Source organism: Puntigrus tetrazona, chromosome 7 (assembly GCF_018831695.1).
Source record: "Puntigrus tetrazona isolate hp1 chromosome 7, ASM1883169v1, whole genome shotgun sequence".
NCBI classification, from domain to species: domain Eukaryota; kingdom Metazoa; phylum Chordata; class Actinopteri; order Cypriniformes; family Cyprinidae; genus Puntigrus; species Puntigrus tetrazona.
Genome location: NC_056705.1, coordinates 22172759 through 22196776, shown reverse-complemented (window position 1 = coordinate 22196776; position 24018 = coordinate 22172759). Strand labels below are relative to the sequence as shown.

At 38.4% G+C, this 24018-nt stretch overlaps 2 protein-coding genes across 5 annotated transcripts in view; both read right to left on the bottom strand.

Annotated features, from left to right (window-relative positions):
* Window positions 1-6427, bottom strand: part of dgkza (diacylglycerol kinase, zeta a) — an 85836-nt gene extending 79409 nt beyond the window's left edge. The window contains exon 1 of one of the 2 annotated variants that reach the window (XM_043243076.1): window positions 5952-6427. In XM_043243076.1, coding sequence (XP_043099011.1) covers window positions 5952-6232 — 281 coding nt within the window. In that variant the 5' untranslated portion in view covers window positions 6233-6427. The remainder of the gene's footprint in view (window positions 1-5951) is intronic. The other variant, XM_043243077.1, reaches the window with a different exon arrangement.
* Window positions 6428-9485: 3058 nt separating this feature from the next.
* Window positions 9486-24018, bottom strand: part of creb3l1 (cAMP responsive element binding protein 3-like 1) — a 28151-nt gene continuing 13618 nt past the window's right edge. Inside the window, exons 3-12 of one of the 3 annotated variants that reach the window (XM_043243283.1) lie at window positions 22140-22315; window positions 19888-19972; window positions 18101-18300; window positions 17846-17995; window positions 17657-17715; window positions 17040-17108; window positions 14568-14667; window positions 13456-13606; window positions 12552-12795; window positions 9486-11720 (exon numbers count right to left, since the gene is read on the bottom strand). In XM_043243283.1, the coding sequence (XP_043099218.1) occupies window positions 11402-11720; window positions 12552-12795; window positions 13456-13606; window positions 14568-14667; window positions 17040-17108; window positions 17657-17715; window positions 17846-17995; window positions 18101-18300; window positions 19888-19972; window positions 22140-22315 (1553 nt within the window). In that variant the 3' untranslated portion in view covers window positions 9486-11401. Of the gene's footprint in view, window positions 11725-12547; window positions 12796-13455; window positions 13607-14567; window positions 14668-17039; window positions 17109-17656; window positions 17716-17845; window positions 17996-18100; window positions 18301-19887; window positions 19973-22139; window positions 22316-24018 lie in introns of those variants that run through there. The other 2 variants (XM_043243284.1, XM_043243285.1) reach the window with 2 other exon arrangements.

Genomic DNA, 24018 nt, shown 5'->3' with positions numbered 1-24018 from the left:
TCTACACAGAGGATAACACATAAAACTTCCTCTGTTTGTCCTGACCAGACCTCATAAAACTAACACACAAAAAAACTGAAAACCTTACACAAGATTAAATACTGCATGTTCTACAACATCTACTTAACAGAAAATGTTTAATTAAACATATTGAGCATTAGATCTGATTAGAATTCCTTCCTTAGAAAACCAAAAAATAAATAAAAATGTAAAGCTAGCACTTTAATGTGTATTGCTATACGCACGCAGCGTTTCACACTGACAGGAGGGGATCTCTCCTCAACCACCACCAGTGTGTAAAGTTGAGCTCTGATAATGTTAAAGATAACTGCTGATTTCCCCTAAAATGTGATGTATTACTAGATAGGGACGGGCCATATATCGGACCATATATTCATGCACATCTCATCAGTAAAGGCGGTTCTTTGAACAGCAGTACATCTCCATTAGCTGTTTTCAAATGGAGTGGCCGTTAATACACAGAGCCGCAGATCACTGACAAGCTACGCAATATCACTGTAAGTTTCACAAGTGATTCATTTGCAATTCTGAATCCGATATTGAGTAGCTTGTCAGTGATCTAAGGCTCTGATTGTCAGACAGAGCAGTGAATTATCTGAATATTGCTCTTAGAGAAGCAGTAAATTATGCTGAATCACTGTTGCTTGTTCATGAATTTCCTCTAGGATATGTGTCACAATATATATATATATATATATATATATATATATATATATATATATATAGCCTACAATGTGCAACAGAAATACCACTGACTCAGAATGTTGATGGGTGTTTTGTTTATATGTTTCTAGCCTGTTAACGTCCCATTTACAGATTTTGTAATATTTTGAAACATATGACATTGCGATGCAGTGTGTTTGCAGGTCCAGAAGGGAGACTGGGAAAAAAAAAAAAAACTGATTTCTTATTTATGGCCAAAACATTTGCATCTCTAAAAATGTGTTCTTACTTTATTGCATACATAAACAACATGTATAGCGAGAGGAAAGGTTTTGACAATGAAGTACTGCATAATACTACATGCGATGCGAACACATGAGAGTAGCATAAATCAAATTTGATTATAGACCATTCTATCTGTCATGTTGTCTAGTTTCCCTGCAATTCATGACTTCTCTATTATGGCCCATGGAGATATATATATATATATATATATATATATATATATATATATATATATATATATATATATATATATATATATATATATATATATATATATATATATATATATAGTAACAAAAAGAAATTTTAGCCAAACTAACTTTTCATCAAGGCCCTAAAGAATCGTATCAACTTGTGCAAAATGGCCATCCAATATATATATAAGCTTAGTTGATACGATTCTTTAGGGCCTTGATGAAAAGTTAGTTTGGCTAAAATTTCTTTTTTTACCCTGGCGGTTGTGGGGGTTGGTGATTTGTAAAAAAAATAAATAACTAAACATACATTACCTAAACATGCCCAGATATTTGTCTCGTAGTTAATAACTAACAAATAACTTATTGCTACATGACAGGGCTTAATTACAGCACGTAATTACACACTCTTTCACAGTTAAATTAATGCAAAGGTGTTGCGCTGGAACAGTAAAGCCCTGCCCTTCATTGATTTGATTGGTCATCTATATCATTCTGACATTGACAAGCGCTGTCTGGAGGGTATTTTTTTTTTTTTAGAAATCACCCTAACAACAAACACAGCAGAAAATAAATAGTGAATTCTGCATAAAAAATGGATGTGTTGCGTGAGAATTAAGCTGAAGCATGAGAGTTGCGTAAACATACTGTAGATGAATTTAGGTAGATGGGGGTGCATTCCCTTCAAAAACAAGCATAGTCCTTCCACATCTTTAACCACTCAGATGTCAGGATTAAATGACTACTGCTATGTTCATTATTACATCCAACAACAGAACCTCAATCGCTCAGGAGTCATTCTTGTCTACATGTGCTCCATTCATGAAATAATGACAGACTAATGACAGCTGTGATTTAAGAAAGGGGTAAAGATTTTAGTGGATTTATATATATAAAAAAAACAAAAAAACACTGATTTTGTCATTATTGGGTGGTTGTGTACAGACACTGCCAACATACATTTAATTTCAAACTACTTGTAAAAGTGCATGTAGCATCCAAAGACGTCCTGGGGTAGATATAAAATATTTTTTTCCCAGCAAAAAAGAAAATGACCTTGATGTGTGTTAGAAACATGCTTTTTGGTATTTGTGGAATACGAAAACAATAAATCTCTTACTGATAAAACATGTACTACGTCTCACAATCGCAGACATTCAAAAGAATTGAAGCTGAACTAAAGTTAAAGGTGAGGCTGCTTTGCAACTGTCTATAATCTAAACCTATATCTGTCTAGCACAAAGACTTCTCGACATGTACATACTATCCTACTCATAAAAGGCTCTTTTAAATGCAAATACCAGAATACAAAGCTGAAAGAAGCAAGTTGTGACTGCAGAGGCACTGAGATCAGATCAATATTATGGTTTTAGTCCTACAATATAACATCCTAGATATTACATCAAAACACAGCAAGCGCAACAAACTCTAGACGGTTGACTACATGGTCATGCATCGCATTGTTTTTGCTTTGTTAATATTCCCACAGGTAGCCGTCCACATATTTCAGTCTTTTTTAGCTGCTAATTGACTCCCACTCTAATCAGAGCTAGAATGATGATGATCCACGGCTGACTGCCCCAAACACATTACTGAGGTCACAACAACAGCACTGAGGTGGAGGGCTACAGGGACAGATTGGTTGCTATTGTGTTTCCGCCTGTTATTGACTGTTTCAATGGAGATCCTCTTTCTTTCTAACTCTAAACCAAGCATTGATTTCCTCTGTCTGTCCCGCCGCTGCTGGTGTAGGATGTTGTTCAACCCTTTTAGGGTTGATCCTTATAATTTGAAGGAATCTTAGAATCCAACGGAATGTTGTGGAATTTGGAATTTTGGATCAAAAGTAGGGTTGTTATCTACTTTTCAGATCTCACCATGGACTAGTGTACATATTTAACTGCAAAAAGAATATGAAATCTGCATGTTCTGTGCAGTTCTTCATGTTCTTCATGTCTCTGTGTTAATGAATAGCGCAGTTTCATCCACTACACATACTGAAGCGGGTATCTGCTGTCTGACTGCATGAACATGAACACATGAACTTCACTTCCAGAGCTGCACTGAGAGACACTTCACAAGCATTTCAACATTTCATTTGATAAAAACTATCATCATTTGTACAGAAACTCAAAAGGTTTAAGTTAAAGACACTGTGAGATATATATATATATATATATGCGCGCATGTACTTCATAATAATAATAATAACAATAAAATAATTACATTTAGTTGTTAGCAAAATTCCACAATGAAAGTGCCAAGTTTCTTTTAATTACATTTTTGAATATTAATCCCCACTACTGTAAATAAATTTGTATTATACAATAAATTCTGCAAAACGAAAACGCAAATGAACATTTATGGTTTGAAACTGCAATAATAGGGAAGACTTGGCAGTGGTCCAGAAGACAAACACTGACACCCTCCACAAAGAAAGTCATTCAGAGAAGGTCATTACAGAAAGGGGTGCCTGTTCACAGATTGCTCAAAGCATATTAAAAGCAAAATTGACTGGAAGGAAGAAACTGGGTAGGAAAAGATGCAAAAGCGAGAGGGATGACCGCAAGCTTGAGAATACTGTCAAGCAAAGCTGATTCAAACACTTGGAAGAGCTTCACAAGATTCAACATGCTCAGATGTCTTCAGGAAAAAGGCTACCAAGCAACTCCTAAACCAGAAACAAAATGTCAGAAACATCTTAACTGGGCTAAGAAGAAAAAGAACTGGACTGTTGCTCAGTGGTCTAAAGTCTTATTTTTAGATAAAAGTACATTTTTGCATTTCATTTGGAAATCAAGGTCTGGAGGAAGACTGTTGAGGCACAGAATCCAAGCTGCTTGAAGTCCAGGGTGAAGTCAGTGATGATTTGCAAATACTTTTTTTTTTTCTTTGGATTGATCTTACAAAATATTAGACTATTCTGAGATACTGGATTTTTGACTTTTAATGAGCTCTGATCAAGAGCAAAAAAAAATGATCATTTAAATGTTTGAATCTAATGTAAATGTAACAAATATAAAATATACATGAAATTTTCACAATATTGTTTTTCACAATATTCTCTCATATATATATATATATATATATATATAAAAATTTCTCCTATAAAAAATACTTTTTATACTTTCAATAAATATTTCTTAAATTGTATCAGTTTCATGATTTCAATCATTAGACAGAAAAATGTAACAAGGATTTCGTAGTTATATCAGCATCTGCCCGCCATGCATCAGGGTCAGACAGGCATCGACTCTGGTTGACTACTTTCACCGATGCAAAACCACCTGTGATTTCACAGTGTCCATCATCCACTTATATAACACACTCAGAGCAAAGAAGAACCCATTCACCATCAGACCCACAAACACATATGCAGTTCCATCACTTTACTCTTGCGTAGTATAAAAACCCTGAACATTATTACATAATCAGCACAGCTGCTGCTGGTTTCATCTGAGATTAAACCAAGAGAGGAGAGCAAATCTGCTGTATTATTTCCCAAAGATCCATTTACAATGGCAGAGAAAAACTGAGGAACCTGTACTTCCTCTTTTTTAGAGCACCGAAGGTCAAGACTTTCAGTAGCACAACAACATTACCTTGTCCTACAGAAATGCAAAAGGAAAAAACACGTTTGTGGGACAACTAAAAATGAAAAAAGTAGCAGGTCATAATCCTTATCTGTAGAATAATCCTTATCCAATATCAAACACAAAAGCAAGTGTTGCACAAGAAAATCTGCAAATGTATTACACTTTCTAATATACAAATATTTGACTCCATTAAAAAGTATTGTTATGTCCAATATATGTATATGTCCTACATTACGGTCACAAATATTTTCAGTTATTATTCAAGGAAACGAGAAGTCCAATTGCTTAGCCCGTGTAACGCAGTACGTCAACTAAAATGACACAGAAAACTCGAAAAGAGCAAAGTGTCCACTACAAACAATCACATAAATCACATTTTATTAACACGTTTTTTGGGCAACAAGGCACAGCAAATAGACCAGTAAAGCAAAACACACTGCAACCTCAAATAAAATAACACTGTAAATAATTACATACATTGACAGACATGCCATTTTGCACAAAACAAGTTACACTGAACGAGGCCTAAGATAGCTGTGCTAATGATGATGATGATACGGATAATGTGCAAAGAGATTCTGGCATAATTCAATTTACAGTCATAACAAACTGAGGACAGGAGAGCCATGTTGTTCGGCTTGATGAACTATAATTAGTCACTATTTTCTAATAGACTACCACACTACCTGTCAAAACGAACCACAGCAAATGGAAACGTTCATATAATGTGTGTGTGTGTGTGTGTGTGTGTGTGTGTGTGTGTGTGTGTGTGTTTGTGTGTTCGTGTTTATGGTATATTGTGGGGCCGAAATGTTTAGGGTTAGGGGATAGAAACATCGTCTGGTTTAGTATAAAAGTAATAGAAGTCTATGGAAATTCGACACAATTCAGAGAAACCTTAATACTGTTAGACTGGTAGTTACAAGAATGTGCCGTTTCAGTTTATGCTGGAAGCAGACAAGATCATCCTGTATCACGAGATACAGTTCTTCAGAAAATGAATACATTCAACTAGCTGCAAGTGAAACTGCTCTCTGACTGTACTACGCTAAAGGAACAATTAAAACGTAATTGCAGCTGGTCAAAGGCCAGTCGAGATAGGTGGGAGTTGGTTTGAAGTCTGAAATCAAGCAAAAAGCTCGACGTTACCTCACTTCCCCGGCTCTAGCTGTTTACCGTGAGTGAGACTTACCTGTAAGACACCTGTTTCCGGATGGTGAGGTGAAGGAACTCGCTGCTCTCCGCTTGGCTTTCAGCAGACAGCTCCGCTTCTCTCCCCGCCGCCAGTCGCTCGGTGCCGTTCCCCGGACACTCATGCTGCTTAAAAGTTGCTCCGCTTTCAGAGAGGAACACGTCCTCCTCCTCCACCACGTCCTCCAAGCTCGGGGGTATCACGACCGTGACCGGAGAGTCCGCCGAGCTGTGCGCGGCGCGAGACGAACCGTCAACGCTCGCGACTGATGCTTCTGCCATTTATTAAACTAACTTACTAACGGCGCAAAGTGTTGCACTAAGAGGTATAGCTGGAGTTGAGAGGCTGTATGTGCTTTCCGTTAAGTCGCACGAGTTAAATAGCAACGAAATTGTTGTTTCGATGCAGTTTACCATCGGTTTGGTCATCACCTTCAGTTACGGTTGAATCAGCGGAGCAGACAACAACCCTCTCCAAACACACAGCTGACTGTGTCACGAGGCCCCGCCCACATGTACTACCGATTCACGATGAGCCAATCAGGCGTGAGAAGACCGATAAACCCCGCCCATTAGAACCACAGCCGCGGAATCATCCAATCACAAGAAAGAGTTCTCTCTCTCTTGCCTTGTCACACATACTTTAATGCGCTAATCCTAAACAACAGGCTCAGACTGGCACGGGACCACAGCACTCCAAACAAACCTCGGGAAAAGGAAATTCCTTTCGCTATCAGATTTGACCATTATAGCAATATTGAGTTAGAAAAAAACTTGTCAACGTTATTCGTTTGTTGACAAATTGACAATTTGTTTAGGCCTGTTTGTGGAAGAAGGAAGGGTGACTTTTTGTAGAGCATTGTTTTCTATTTGAGTAGTGTGTATGCGTGTGAACTGCTTGTGATGTGAAACTCAGTTCAGTGCAATAAATCAAAACCTTTTTTTTTTCCACAGACAATTATATTACAGTGTTGTTGAGTCATGTAAGGTCATTTTTACAGCCACTACCACACAACACACAAATCACTGGTTGCAATTTCACTAGAACATTAATTTGTGTGGATTCGAATCCAGGAAATTAGACAATCAAATGAGTAACCTGAACGTTGTCACACTGAATAAAAATTATATTTAGTTCAACCAACCACCTTCAGCTCTGAACTCCTCACTGTCTGCAGGAATTCTAATGCATTCTAATGCATCAGCATTTCTGGGTATGTAAATGTCGCACTTCACTGGCTGCCCAGTTGTGGCTTGCATCAAGTTTTAAGCACTAATGATCTAACATCCATTGCAAGACCCCCTGCTGTAACTTCTGCAATGTTCAGATATTCCATCTGAAAACACATAGTGAGTAAGCAATTTGTGCAAACTAAAAAAAATAATGAGATTTTTTATTTGTTTTCTTGCCATTAAAGTTTTTTTATTTACTCATTTGTTTTATTTTTTTAAAAAAAATATATATATATATATATATATATATATATATATATATATATATATATTTTTTTTTATTTATTATTTTTTTCTTTTGATAGAATTTTATTGAAAGTTCATTTTGTTGCAACATGATTTTTAAATGATAAATTAAATCAAAAGGAACCCTTCTGAAAGAAAAACAGAGGATCTCTAAACAAGCTCACAATACAAGACCCCATTCTCCTTTAAGAATCAACATCATTAATTACTTGTTTGAACAAAAATGCTATCATGTAATGATTCTCACAGTGCGGGCCTGTGGGGTTACAGCCACAGATGTTGTCTTCTTGAAAATGAGTTTACACCTGCAGTTTCTTCAATTAACAACTTAGAGCTCATATTAAAACCAGACTGTTGCCAAAACAATATCAGTTTTAGAATAAATAACCTCCACACACACATACACACACACACACATACGTATACACATACACACACACACACACACACACACACACACACACACACACACACACACACACACACACACACACACACACACACACACACACACACACACATGCTGTATACTGGTATGGGGAGCTATGGATATTTGTGTGGGCAGAACACAGCCATGCTCTTTTTGTCCTCCTCCTCGCTCCATTTCTTTATCCTCCATCTCTTTCTCACTCGGTTGCTCTCTCTTTGGGTCTAAATCACAACCTCTATGAGAAGTGTTTAAGTGTTCTTAAAGTAAGTACCTTTATGGCACAAAATTGATGATGTTATAAGATCATAGAAAAGGCATAAACTTCACCTATCATCAGAAAGTCCAATGTAACCCCACATAATGATTAATCACACAAAATGAGTGACTTACTTTTACTTTTACTTTTACTTTCGTAATAATTTGATGTCAGAATGAATACTGTAGGATTGAGGACTGCAGAGTTTTGCGGGGTCAGATTACTGGATGAGGCCTGAAGTCATCAAGTGGATGAATCGATATGAAAACCACACAGCAAAATGTCTACAAACCACAGAACAAATTCTCTGCGTATAACAAGTCTGCAGGAACTGCATTAAAATGTAAAAATATTCATTGATGTCTTGTGCTGTATATTTTAAAATTTAATGTTGTTGGCTAATCTTTCACACCGTTACACCACTGTGAAATGCGGCACTGCTAGACAGTTCGAAATGTACAAGAGTCGACTGTATGAATCCCATTTATATGAAGATTCATTTTAACAGTGTTTGAATGCCTCTGGCCTCTGCATCTGGTCAAGTGTTTACTTGCACATTTTCAACAATTCAGTATATATATATATATATATATATATATATATATATATATATATATATATATATATATATATATATATATATATATATATATATATTATTATTATTATTTTTTTTTTTTTCAAATGTTGTAATCTTTTAATGTGACCTCTACATCTTACAAGCAGCAGACCTATTTCTAGTAGTCCTACGCAATCATTAAAAGGCACCTCGCTGTTTATGACCGAATGAATTTTAAACCTGATGTTCCAGTTTGAAATCATATTTGTTCGGTCTGGTTTCCCCGCACGTTGTACAGCGCAGCTGAGCAAGAGCACAGTGTGTGAGATAATGTTCGCTTTTAGTGCCGCTTGCCAACTTTAATGACATTTCACGGACATTTTGTTATTATATATTTTATTAAATATTACAATTATATATTTCAACTATATGAACTATATGTTATATTGTCACAGCCCCGTGAAACAAGAAAAAAACGAATATCCTGCACTAATGTACATGGTACGGAACAGACATCAGGCCTGACACCTGGTGGTCATCATTTAAAAGTACAATGAACAGATGAGACAGGCAGACAAAATCACTTCACACCCAACCTTTTGGAATATTAATAATTATATAATTAAATATATATAAAGTTGGTGTAAATTAGTGTATATTATGAATTGGTGGTGCATTAGGTGTACTGCTCTGGTACAGTCTGTGAAAAATGTAATTGTTTGTGGACAATAAAGAAATCGAATATAATAATAACAGTAATAATAATTATGCATAAGATAGTGTAAAACAGAAAATAAGACAGGAGTCATTGTTGCATCTGCAAATTTTGTATTTTGCTTCATTCTAACTCTACTTTAGATAAGACAGAAATAGCAAGAAGTTCAGAGCATAGATGCATACAGAGCCAGATCCATACAAGGATACAAATCAACCCAAGCCGCACGGTGATTACCAAAACGCATTGGAAATATAAAAATACGTCCTCCATATTTACAACCAACATTTTTCATCAGTCATATGTACAAGGGGCAAAAAGGGCAAAGATACAGGTAATACCAGCAACAATTACATTTAAAGCATAAACTCCATCGTCAGACTGGGCATTAGGTTCAATCCAGAGCGTTCAGATATTCTGGAGTTCCAAGTTTGAGACTCATTTTCGGTGAAAATTATGTGCAATGAATTCGTAACGTTTCAATTTAACGTCTTAAAAATACACAAATCAACAAAATGTTTTTTCCAGTTCAATATTATTACACTACAGAAATACATATTGATGGGTGAGACAGAGGCCATGATGAGGACTGCTCTGCCACTAAACTTATGGCTCTTTAAATCTATGGTGTATTCAGTTTTACACTGATAACAGGATGTTACCTACAACGTTTCATCATGTTATGGCACATATACCACAGTTATTTATGAAAACGGACAGTGACAGATTACTTGGTGACAACCACTTTCATTACTATAATTTAATCAGAGCGGGAAAATATGCATTAAAATCAGTGGTTATCTCTAGCTGTACAATAGAAATTAATATTGTGGCTGTAGCATTAGAGGACATCGTGAAAAATGATTTAACAAAAGGACAAAAAAATCAAAAACAAAAGATTTTGTGATTAACAAATTGTTTCCGAACAGTGACATAGAAAAAAATTCTCTCCTTTAAGAAAAAAAAAAGACATTTGTAAAGCATATTTACACAACTGCACTATCAAGTCCCAGATATTTGTGGTGACTTTTACAGTGGTCAAACAGTTCTCTCATGAACAGAATATAGACAGTCTATACTAACAATAAAAAGATGCATTCCATTATCAGAAAAATGTTTAAATAACATTATTTTTTAAAGAGGTTCCCTTTTCTTAATGGCAATAACTGTTCGTTTTCACTTTTTTTTATGCATTATAGCCAATGTTTTTAATGGATTGATGTGGATTGTGCAGAATTCTTCGGAGATTGAACACGGTTAAACACACACAGGATTTGATCTTCCCTGTTCATTTTTCTCTATATATACAAAACTTTCTTTACACAGAAATAAAGATAACAGAAAAAAACTGTTTAACAGTTATGACAACAAGATCATGTAAACCTTACATCATCTTTCATTTAAAAAAACAATAACTTTCATAATTTTTTTGTGCATAAAATAAATATGCTCTTTTTTTGGATGCTGCAAATACTAGAATATATTATGGATAAAATTTGTAATTCAGTACAAAAGCCTCTGCCTTTTAAAAGTAGAAAACAAAAATAAAATGCATTAATAAAAAGGAAGCAGAGTAAAAGAGGTTTGAAGAGGGAACTATGCGGTTAGGAGCTTTTTAAATATGATTACATGAAAAAGAATGAGAAGGCACTTAAATCAATTAGTTTTCCTAGTGCAAAACAAGTGCAATCCAGCTTAAACTTATTAGGGAGAAACGAGCCAAGACGGCAGAGGAAGAAAATCCTGTCGAAGCAAGCTTTGCAAAACTGCAAAGTACGTCAGGCACCTGTGATTACACCTGCTGGAAAACATTCAGAGATTTAAAAAGAAGTCGTAAGAAGAAAAACAAGTTCTTTGGGGTTTAAGTAGGGTCATGTAGTAAATGGACAGTCTCATGGCATTTTAAGAAAATCAAAGCAAACACTCATGAACTTTCCCTCCCACACCCTGCGTGTGAAGTGTTTAGTGAATTAAGAGCCGCAGGCTCACATCCATCTAAAACAGAGCAGCATCTACCACCGCCCACATCCTCTCTTCTCTCTCTTAGTCCTTAAACTCAGTGCTTGCTGGTAAAGGGGAGTTTCAGTGTATGGATGGACCCATATCTCTCTCACAGTTCTGGGGCTAAATGTCATTGGAATGTGTGTCAAGTGGTTGGTGGTCATGAGGCTTGTTGGTTTTTTGAGGGTGTGGTCAGGAGACTCAGGGTCTGTAACGGTCAGGGTCGAGGGCCGAGTAGTGCAGGATCGTCGGACGTCAGTGGAGGCCTGCGTGATGAGGCAGCTCCACCCAGAGGGGTTAGAAATATTCAGCTCCTCCCTCAGGATCCCGCTTTCTGACAGAAAAAGAGACTTATTATTTAGTTTCTTATGCTCATCAAGACTGCATTTATTTGATCAAAAATGGAGTAAAACTGTAATATTACATTTTAAAATGACTGCTTTGTATTTTAATATATTTAAATTTAGTTTATTCCTGTGATGGCAAAGCTGAATTTTGAACAGCCTTTCAGTGTCATATGATAATTCTTATGATTTGGGGCTCAAGAAAGAAGTTATTATTGTTGAAAACAGTGTGCTGAAAGCTCCGAGGAGCAGCATTATTTTTAATATCTTAAACTACAATGAAAAAGATTAATTGAATTCACTACATTTTTTAAGGTAAGTAGTATATAATTTTCAACATGTTTTTTTTTTATGTGTAGTTAAATATAAATTTGCAACCATTTGCAATCAATTATCTTAAACAATATATACTGTATATCAATTTTTTTTCAGTGTATGTACAAGTCTTTACTGTCAGTTTTGAACAATTTAGCACGTCTTTGCTTTCACAAAAAATCTTAGTGAACAAAAAACATGTTAGGTTAATCTTTAAAAACACAAAAATTAAATAACATGTATTCATATAATATTTGGCAAATCTCATAATCTCAAAATGTATATTTTTTTAATGCTGTACCGTACATTTTAATGTTATGATGCCTAAATTCTTTAACAAATCATTGTTTTTAGTTTTCAGTATCTATTTTTCTGTCTATAGACAGAATGGTATAAAATTCAAACACCAGATACAGCCCATCTATATCACCAGATTTTTAATATCAGCACATCTTTAATAATTAAGATGACGCAAACTGAATGGATTAAAAGCGTGTCTCACCTCGAGTGGTAGTGTGGTTCAGGGGGACGGAGTGGGGCCGCGGATGTGTTGCTGTAGCTTGTAGGCTCTGGCTGTGCCTGGCTCAAGTACCTGCTCACAAGAGCAGAATGATCCTGCTCGTGGCTGTCTTTCAGGTCCTGCACATGTCGCGGCACCCCCTCCATCCTCTCCACACTCAACAAGCCCCTGTGGCCGTCCTCCACTGGGGCACCCTCGTCATAGAAGAGCAGGCTGCGGGAGCGGACTACACACACACAGAGAACAGCGTTACCTATCTCGCGTGTCTTGCATGATACTGTATGCTTGTTTTGACTTTCATGAGATTTGCAGAGTGAAGAGTTTTGTGGAGAGTGGGAGAAAGAAAGAGCAAGATCTGGAGTGGGCCACTCTCTTAGGCGAAACAACATGCATTTTCGGTTGCTACAGCAACCCCGCCACCATCATCCAAGGGCCGAGCCTGTAGGGCCCTTGTGAAAATGGATGAGGCATTTGAAGCCCCTTTCAAGCGCAGCTTTGATAGATCCGAAAGAGATGAGGCTCGCTGTGTGTTGTAAAGTTGAAAGAGGATTGTAAAATCTGCTCAAAGGGAAGTAATGATTTCAATCTAAAACTCTCTGGGTTGTCTGGCAGTAATTTGAGGGTGAGAATGGGCACTGTCGGCCCAGGAGCTTCGTTAATAACCTTTAGAAGAGAGATGGCGCTCTTTCAGTCTCTCGTGGGAGGGGGGAGTGAAATAAGTGCTGTCAAAGACACACCGCTATTAACTGCCTGGATAATTCAATGTGTCTGAAAGCCGGATGACCTACAAATAAATGCTTCTTTGCGCATGTGCAGAGAAATGTTGTCATGGCATGCAATGTACACAATGAAAGCTGATCTCGGTTTACACAGGGATGAAACATACCCTGGCTGGTGGTGTAGAGGTCACCTGAGGGCAGCGGTGCGGACTTCACCGTGTGTGAGGATGATGAGGATAAGGAGGAAGAGTAGAGGGAGAGCTCGGGCAGGCAGGGAGCCAGCGAGCCCAGCACCAACACAAAACACAGCGCCACCACCTGGCCAGGAGGAGGAACCACACACACGGTGAGCACACCGCCCCACTGTAATCTACTTGCACTACAGCTCTCAGAGCAGCACTGACCTGCCTTTACATGCATAGGATTAAAGCACTAAACTAAACAGACATTTAAGATATTTCACTAAAGGAATAGTTCAACCAAACATGATAAGATTACTCTCCTCGGGCCATCCAAAATGTAAGTGAGTTTGTTTTCCGCATCGGAAAAATTTAGAATTACATCACTTGCCCAACAGTGTATCCACTGCAGTGAATGGGTCCCATCAACATTAGAGTTAAAAAAGCTAATAAAAACATCACAATGATCCAGCAATCCACACGACTCAACTCCATCAACTAGCATTTTGTGAAGCGAAACACTGCATGTTTATAAGAAACAAATTCATTAAGTTATAACTTTAAAATGTTGCTTCTGTAAAAAATAGCAATCCATAATATCGCTTCTTCCAATGAAAAAAAAATGACCCTGTTGTCCCCTGAAATTAGAATCCACTAACATATTTGTTTATGAGAGTTTTGGACTTGATCTGTGCATATGTCTGTATTACGGATAGCGGACTCCGTTTGAAGTTAAAAAGTTTTAATAAAGATTTATTTCTTGCAAATTGCAGCTCTTCTCCTCGCAGGATGTTAAACGATGGGCTGGAGTCGTGTTGTGGACTATTCTAATGCTTTTATTCAGCTTTCATTCTTTCATTTCATTCTAATGGCACCTATTCCCTACAGGGCATCAATTGCTGAGCAGTTGATGTATTGCTAAATTTCTTCAATTCTGTTCTGATAATGAAACAAAGTCGTCTACATCTTGGATGGCCTGAATGTTAATTTTTGGATGAACTTTTCTAAGGCTCTGGTTCGTTAGAAAGTGTGTGTGTGTGTGTGTGTGTGAATACGAGCAGGTTGAAATAAATGAACATAAATGGCCTGTGTGTATATACCATGAGACAGGTTCCGGTCTGCGTGGAGGCGATTTTGCAGGATCGAGGCACTTTTCCACTCACTAGAGCCTGAAGTCTTTGTAGCTGTTGTAGTAGGGACCTAAAGATGATAGAGAAAACACATTAAAAAAGAAGACTGATTAGTAAATTCTTTAGATCAGGCTGTAGGCAGCATATTTGTCTGCAGGCTATGCGTGTTCTTCTCTGAGCCGTTTTGTAACAGCGGGATCTTATTCTTAAACTCAGAGAGCATACGAGGATAATACAGTTCTTACTCGCCACGGTGTTACATAAACTGAACTCCCCTTCACACCACTCACAGTCTCTCGTTTTCCACCTCCTCCTCAACACTGCTGCATACGTGCAGTGGGTGTTAATTTTTTTCCCCTTCAATTATGTCATTCTTCAGCAGCCAATCAATGCGCTTCCTCTGTGTTGTTTTGGGTCACATTAACAAGTGTGTGAGAGAGCAACAAAGTCAAAAAACTGCAACTCTTACGGCCACAGGATCTGTGGGTATGATATAATGCCTGCCATTCTACACATATATATTTTTTTATATATAGTAGGCTATGTATGGAATACTTTGATGACCTAGTACAAAAATGTGTTTATTGATTACACGATCACAATCATACATAAAATGACGCAGGAAATGTATAATAACTCTGTTTATTAACTGAACCGATAAACGTTTATATTCCCCACAGGATACCGTAGACAAGCAGCAACATCTGAACCTGTGCATGATATCTCAACAGCATACTTTCTCAAAATAAATGATTCAGTTGTAATATAAAACGACATCGAGCTCCCTCTAGTGGAGTAACTAAGAAGCAACATCACATGCAGTGATGAAGAACACCACCACCACCACCACCACTAGAGAGAGCCATTGGAACATGTTGGAAAACAAAACAAAACAAAAAAATACTACTTCGCTATTTCATCATTTAGCAGACTCTTTTATCCAAAGCGACATACAGTACACTTATAACAGAGACAGTGCCCCTGGACCCCTGGAGTTAAGTGCTGTTCCACTTGACTAGATCACCCCGAAACAAACCTATATATTAGTTTTCATCTAAACATACGCATACAGAATCACTCATAATGAGTGCTGTAGACTAGTCTAGCTCTCTAGACAGTATGTTTTCAGCACTGAGAGGGGCTCAGACCGCCCTACTAACCTAGCAATAATCATCTCAATTTGATTGTTTAAACAGTGGTTTTCTTCAGATTAATATACAACCCACCCACTAACACACAAACACAAACTCCCTCCTGCTGTCTCTTTGAATTCTCTTAGATAACTCTAGAAGGCTCTATCCTAATAAGAATCGGCAGAGCGCCAACACACACAGTCTCTTTATCCTGTAATGAGGGGCAGGCCGGCACCGTGCTGCGTGCTACTTTAAGTGTGTTGTTAATAAGGGGCCTGTGCCAGTCCTCCATAAAAAGCATTACTATATACTTGCACACATACTTATGTCACTCTTACCTACATACTAAAAGCACTGATGACGGTAGCGTGGTACAATAACGCTTCAAAACCTGAAATAATGGTGAAATATAAACAGCGCAGAAGTTCAAAGTCAGTAAGATTTCTTTGTGTGTATTAGACTCTTTATTATGCTCACCAAAGCTGCATACATCTGATCATAAATACAGTAACAGTAACTAGTGATAAGTGATAGTGTGAAGTATTACTAGAATACTTTTTTGTATTCTTCCTTAAAAGAAAGATTAACAGTGGTTATTTGTAATAGATCTATAAACATTATTACATTATAGATGTCTTTACTATCACTTTACGGTGCATCCTAATTTCCGATCTCTTTCTTAATTTCTTAAAAAAAAATTTAGTTTGTTTTAATAGAGAATTCCAAAAATGTAAACATTTTCAAACCTATAAAGCTTATTCCAAAAATAGCACACAATATGGCATACTCCAAAATAAAAAAAAAACACAGATTTTTCAAAAACACACATTTTTCAAAATAACTTATTTTATTAACTAAAGAGAGAAACCGATACAGGCTTGGAACAATATGAAGATAATTCAATAATATGAATTATACGACTGAATTTGCATCTAGGGTGAACTACCCCTTTAAGAGCTGTTCTCTTCAATAAGGTTTTACAGTTAATCCACAGAAAAAGAGCTGACTTTGATAACACACAATCCCCCATGGTGCTCTCTCTTTCTGTCTCTCTAAACAGTAGGAACAGACAGCACCCTGTCGGCAGCGCCTATGTTCTAACTAGGCCACCCAGGAGAGAATGAAAAGGTGCTGCTCTATATGATCGGAAGAGAAGGTTAAGACCTGCGTGCATCTGGTCTGACTTAGCAACACCTGCTGACTGCGAAGAGGCTGCTTACCGCAAGTACGGTTACAATTACATTTATTAAAATCCACCTATAAAATATTCACTTTGATTAAACACAAACACACACATATGGTATCTCACCTGTTGGCATTCTCGAGAGTCTCTACTTTTTTCCACAGTTCATTGTTCTCTGAAGTGTAGTTCTCAACTCTGAGGAGGAGAGAGAAAATGTGTTATTGCACACAGTATCAATGACAGATGGAAACACATAAATAAATCGCTTCCATACATATGACCATACATAACCCTGTCGGCTTGACTGACTAAAGCACGGTGGAAAAAACAGTGTGTGTGTGTCCAGTGTGAGTCCAGTCTCTCCAGCACATTATCCAAACCCTGAGAGCCTAACAGCAGCATAAAAGGGAAAATGACTCATGCGAACGCACACACACCCCAATGAGCGCATGGACAGTAGCCATTGGCCGCATTCACACAACAAAAGCCATAAAATAGCAAGCAGGATATAGAGTATTTTGCGAGGAGTGAGAGAGAAGAGGGGATTAAAGGAGAGGAGGTCAACGAAGAGAAAGAGGGATGAAGGCACCAAGAAAACACAGAGGACAGTGGATGCTAGACAAACAATGCAAGGCGGGGGGAGAGAAAATAAGAGCAGGAGAGAAAAGAAGAGCTGTCAGAAAGGGAGAGAGGGAGTAGAAGAGGTAGAGAGAACAAAGGGGCAGAGTAGAGGAGGCAATTACTTTTTCTCCAAACACTCCACGTATTCCTTCTTCTTCCTGCGGCTTTCCTGCGCAGAGATCTAAGAAAAAAATGCATATACTTTAGCATTGAAGTATTATGTCTATATATGTATATGCACCAATATTATATGAGAGAAGGATTCTAACTGAACGTATTCGATATTAATAGCATGTGATCATAAGTAATACCTTGTTTTTGATTTTCCTGCGCACCCGTTTGAGGGCTTTCTCTTCAGTTTTGGTGAGCGGTAGTTTGTTGGGGACTGGATATCCCTCAGCGATCAAAGTCCTCTTCTCTTCCTCTGTCAGCATCAAAGGGCCTGATGTTCCCTGCAGCTTCTGCATTACAACACAGGTCAGCGTTTTACTCTCTGTATGTATGTAAGGATATCCATTTGGACTGTATATACTGTAATGAATGTAATGATACTGCGTTTGACTCACATGCGGGGCAGTGAGGAGAGGGGACGAGGAGATGGCTGTGGAGGTTCGGGCCTGTAGCCGGGCAGGGCTGGACGGTGGCAGTGAATGGGGGCTCTGCAGGTGGCCAGGGCTTAACGGTGGCAGTGAATGTGGGCTCTGGGATCCGTCGCTGTCGCTGCCATGGCTGCTGGGAGGAGTGGGCGGCAACCGCAGATGCTCATCTGTTGGGGAAAAAAAGACACGAGACAAGCTTGAGACAAATGAGACAAACACCTGTGACTCGTTCACTGGTGACATTCACATCTTAATGATCTGGTTTGATTCAGTACATATGCTACACAAACACAACGACCCATTAAAATAGAGTTAAATGGTTTTTTTGAGCAGAACCAGGCCAAAAAATTCAGCCTATTCACCTGTCATCAGGAAAAGCCAATAAAGCCTAATCCGTTGGAAGCTTTTAGGCATTTCGCACACAGCACATGCATGAACAATGCTTCTGAGTGTGGTGAGTTTTGGACTCATCATGTGTTTGGTCTGGCCATGATCCATTATATACACAGAACTGGTTTAATGCTGTTGTTTCTGGATGAGCAGAATGAAAGGACGTCATATGGCGCACACACAACACATGCAGCTGCTATAGGTCGCTTGCCATTAGCAGATTTTTATCCAAAATTAAGTGTGGCATACTGAGGGGACAGTCACCCTGGAGAAACGACAGGTCATGGGTCTCTTTTCAGCAGCACAACAGTGATAGAGCATGACTTAACTTAAACCTGTAATCTAAGTCTTACGAGCTCATATCCTGAAAACTGTCTAAAACCAACATCAAACAATAATGACTGTATTATATACCAGCAAAGTGTATGTCATAAGACTTATCAATAAAAATGACCATCCAGTTACTTTACCGTTCCAAATTTTTTCAGTCTTTTTTTAAAGAAATTAATACTTGTATTCAGCAAAAATATGCACTGCTTATTCATCAAAGAATCCTGAAAATGTTTTGAAGATTCCACAAACATTAAGCAGCACTGCTGTTCTCAACATAATGACAAGAAGTGTTTATAAGCACCACGATAAGCATTTCAGTGTGATTTCTGAAGGGTCATGTGAGACTGAAGTAATGATGCAGAAAATTCTGTTTTTCCATCCCAACACCAAAGTTTTTTTAAAATACATCAAAATAGAAAACGTCTCTAATCTTCAATGTTTAAAAATATTACAATTTTAAAATACAACTGAAAACAATGTGCAAACAATTCACTCTATACAACGGGCTAAAATGCTCAGAGGTTACATCAGACTTGGTTTTCATCAATGGGCCATTCAGAAAGGGCTAAAGTTGAGATCTGAGAGATTGTCAAACACATGCAAAAGTTAAATAAAGAAACACTCACACTAAGCCTCATTTCCTCTGGAAAAGGAACACACCATTAGAGTATTTATAACCCTGAACTGACCGTAGAGTGAGGGAGCAGAATAAAAGAGGGCTAATTTGCTTAGTTTTGCCATCCTTAAACTAGTGCGGGAGAACTGCACTGGCAATATGTGGCAACTAAGTGCTATATGTTCAGTACATTAGTTTGTTGTTGTGTATCTAAAGTAACTACTTTAAGAGGACAGTCATAGTTAAAAGGCCAGAACTGATATGCCTTCAGTGCTAGGCCCTAGAATAGGTTGCTTGAATGCTAGTGTCACTACTAGGCATGTTAACTAGCTAAACCCACAGGACTTGGTCAGACTGTCTCATCACAAAGACCGCGCTGTTTAGGAGCAGGACTGAAGAGAAATTTCACACCCACCTGAGGGCACACTGAGGAACTGGTTCACCTCTCTGGGCTCTGCTTTGATGGCAGGAACAGAGTTTGAGCTCAAGCCTTTGGAACTCTATCACAACAAAAACAAAGAGCAAAACAAAAAAATCAACGTGACATCAAAATTGAATGCACTTTCCTGGTCTTTATACTATATTTTAATATTCATTCAAAATTTTCTTACTACCAAAATTACTTTCTGGCTCTGCTGATGAAGTCAGGTCTCACCCAACATTTTTTGTATCACTCACAAATATGGCACAAGAAGGGAAAGTAAAATTAAATGCTCATTCATTACAACATGCAACAGATGCTTATTCACTGAATTATTTGTGAAAAAAGCATCTCATCCGTGATTTCTCAATGCACGTTACAGCAATATGAGGCACAGAGACATCATTCAGCTTTATCTGAGAGCCTTTGATGATATCAGGCTGCAGTGGTCTGTAGTATCTGATGATTTCTGATGGTACTCAACTGTTAGGGTACTGGACTAAACGTGCTCCATGCTGGATGTCTAAAACAGTAAACACAGCTGAAGGCAGACTCAAACTGTTTACACTGACAGAGCAAAGGCTACCCGCTTGCTAACCACACACAGTCTGGTCAGCGACCAAGCATCATGTACAAAGTGAGGTGACATGAGCCTCAGATCAGAGGGGCTGTTGTTCCCTTCACTTTTCCTCATGCCTCCCTCTTATTATTTTCTGGGTCAGTGAACGGTATTCCCCACTAACTTGAGCTGGCAAAAGAAAGGGACTGAAATACTGTTCTGTAAAAATTTCCGAGGTGAGCTATTAGCTGGAAAGTTGTCAGGCTGTATTATAACTTGCACTTTACTGTTGTGTTCAGGGTTTCTGTATCATGAGACTGACCATTACACAGAATCAAACAAGCAAGAGTACCGTTGATATGCTATTGATATGCTATTGCAAAAGTGCGAATGTGATATTATTAGATGCGAGTTGACATAGAAAAATGTGGATTTTAGACGCAACAGCACCATTTAAAATGTACTGTTATCTGCAACCAGACATCCCTGTTTATTTGTCAGCAAAACTCTGCAAGATTATGCAAAATGCAACTTTTGCTGACAAATAAATGGGATATCTGGGTGCAGGTAACACTGAGCAAGAGTACAGACTGTTCATTTATATACACTGCAAACATTATAACAATACAAAGCTGGTTAAAAATCAGCAAGCTTAACCTTTATTGAATCAGTTGAGTCAGTTGCTCACTTTCTCCTCTTCTAGTCAAGCTTCATTAAAATTAAACTACAGCAAAATCAGGTCATATTCTGTTTTAGTTGGACCAATAAGTTGGACTAATTCAACATTCCAAGGTGGCCTCAAAAGGTTCCAAAAAGCTGCCTGAATATTATGCAATATATGCAGATCATGAATTATAGTTATTATGGTGCTCCATGTCTTAACGCCATGTTATTTATGGTTTGTGTTTATCTGGTGAGAGCTGCTCTTCCTGTGGCACATGGTCACAGTGTCTCCATGAGGACGCTCTCCAGTACAGCTGCACTCTGACAGAAGAACCCAGTGGGATGTCAGAACAGCTTTGCACCATGTGCGTGTCTTGCTGCCCTTCTTAAATAAAGGACATGTGCTTATATAACCCCATCCATCCTGAATATTATTTCATCTAGCCAAGTTATTCTTGACAGCGCTTCTCACTCGTTAACTTCTAGCAAAAATGTTCAAACCTTGTTCTGTGAGTTTGCTTATTTTGTTGACAGGTATCTTCACACAGCACAGTCCGGCTCCCCGGAGAGGGCAGAGTTTATGGGAGCTGGCGGAAAGTCTGGCCTGAGTTAGTGTCAAGTCAGGGAGAAGAGAACAGTTCCATGGCTCCGATGCTCAGAGAGTCCGGTGCCAGATTCGAGAGGCCTCAGCAGCCACAAAGAACTAATCTACTCTCAGCTCAGCACTGATGCTGCTGGAGCCGATTCCCATGCCTCAGTAAGTTCAACTCCTCACACTCGCACTCATACTGTGAACATGTTCACTGGGCAGAGAAGTGGAGCAAGCTGCCAGCTGAGCAAAAGAGCACAAGAAGCACGTGCGCGCGCATGTTTTTTATTGTCATACTAATACAATGGTCCCTTTGGTGTGCAGTGTGTGTAAGGTTCACCATCATTAGCTCGCTTGCATCTGTTGGTATCCATTGTAAAATAACAACTACCTGACTAAAAAAACACATTTCAGTGTAAGATTGGCCATTTTTACCTTCTCCCCTGTGTGGTTTCTCTGTGGCGGAGGGGCGAGAGTGAGGGGGTGTGTGCAGGTGCTGGTGTTGGCCAGAGGAGGCGATGTATCAGGGCAGTTTTCTGACATCAGGCTGGGCTCCTGCTTCACTAGAATGGCTGTGAGATCCTGACTGAACGACCACATCCCTTCGGAGTCTGAGGAAACAAACAACAGGCTCAAACTAACAGAAAACAGAGAAAAAGGACTTACTGTTACATTTGAAACGTTTTGTTAAAAAAGCTTTGGGGAGCGACACATGGAATGATAATGATTAAGCCTCTCGAAAGACTCAATCAATCAGATGTTAAAAGCAGAGCTACTGAATAAAACTGAACGCAGGTTTCTCAAAACACAGTTGAAGTCGACAGTTGACGTGCATGTTTACAGGAATTAACAAATTAAAAAATATCTATTCACAGCAAAAAAAGATTATGTAAATTAATATTTTTTTAGAAATCACTGTATATTAGACAATAATTAATAATGTAATGGCATCTGTGTGTGTGTGTGTTTGTTTTTAAGGGCCGTACAGGCAAATATCATGCAGGATGTTTACACAATGAAGGACATTGCAATCAATGACTGATATTTCCAAGAAAGTGACAACTTTCACACTCCGGACCCCATGGAGGGGGTTTCATACAGATGCAGGTGAGGAAGACAGACTCGGTTAATGACCGGAAGGGTAAAGCAAACCAGCTTCTCTTTATGCTGTTAACACAAAAGCCTACGGTGTGGGAGGGGCAGGTGAGAGATTGGGGGCATATAGGGTGGCTAGAGAACAGCTCGACATGTCTGGACGCTTCAAAGGGAAGGAAAGCACAGTGTATAGTGGGAGCCCTCGTTATCACATCGCCCTCGGTAGCATTCGTGTGCAGGCTCCACTGCAGGATCGATAAAACATTATGCGGCCTTGTAAAAGAAGGATGGCAGGTTTTTCATGTTAGTCCTCTGTAAGGGAAGGACATCAGCAGGAGTTTGATTACAACAGGAGAGCAAAGCTCTTTAGGAGTTTTGCTGTTCGGTGGAGAGCGCTGGGTTTTATACTTCATAGCTCTCGGTCTGTGGGGAACCTCTGTAAAAGCGCCTAACCCTTCAGTTTAGTACACCAGATTAGACCATAAGAGTCTGTCCTTCACCAGGGTGCATTAAAGCAAACACACTCTCATGCACAACCTCTATTGTGAATAAAGGATTAGTCGTCTTTACAGATTTTCAAGCATGATTAAACCAAAAGTATACACTTTCTGAAGGATCTGGTATACCAGAGGGGTCATCTGTGTTTCTCGGATCTATAAAGGTACCTCTCGTTCTCACTGCCTATATCTCTATTTTTTAAATCAGGATGAGTTATGGACCCTGCTGAACCAAATCAGCACTAACCAGTATAAACCTAGATGGATTGATTGTTTCCTTGTGAAGCAGGTGACCAACATTTTTTGGATTCAAAAATAGACTTTCACTTTAAGTTTAACATGCGTTTTTTTTGCTCTCAGCCCGCCTAAAGCAGTAAATCATCTTTCTTAACATGTCCTTTAAAATTTGATTAAAATTCTAACAGCCAATTTTATCAGACTGAAAAGACCTAGATAACGTCACAATAGGTTAGCTTTGTTCAGCACAAGTACATGTTAATCAGACTACAACTAGCCTCTGTGTTGTGTGCTTGATCTGAAAGACTGAGGGGACACACAGTGTACTGTGTCGTGTACTCGAACAGATAAATAAAGACAAGACAAAAACCTGTAGCAGTTTGATTATATTAGCACATTTAAACTTTCTTCTCTCCGTTTTTCCATGTGGTAGCTTAGAGCTAATATTACTGTACAAAAGATGTTTTAATTTTACATGCAAAAGT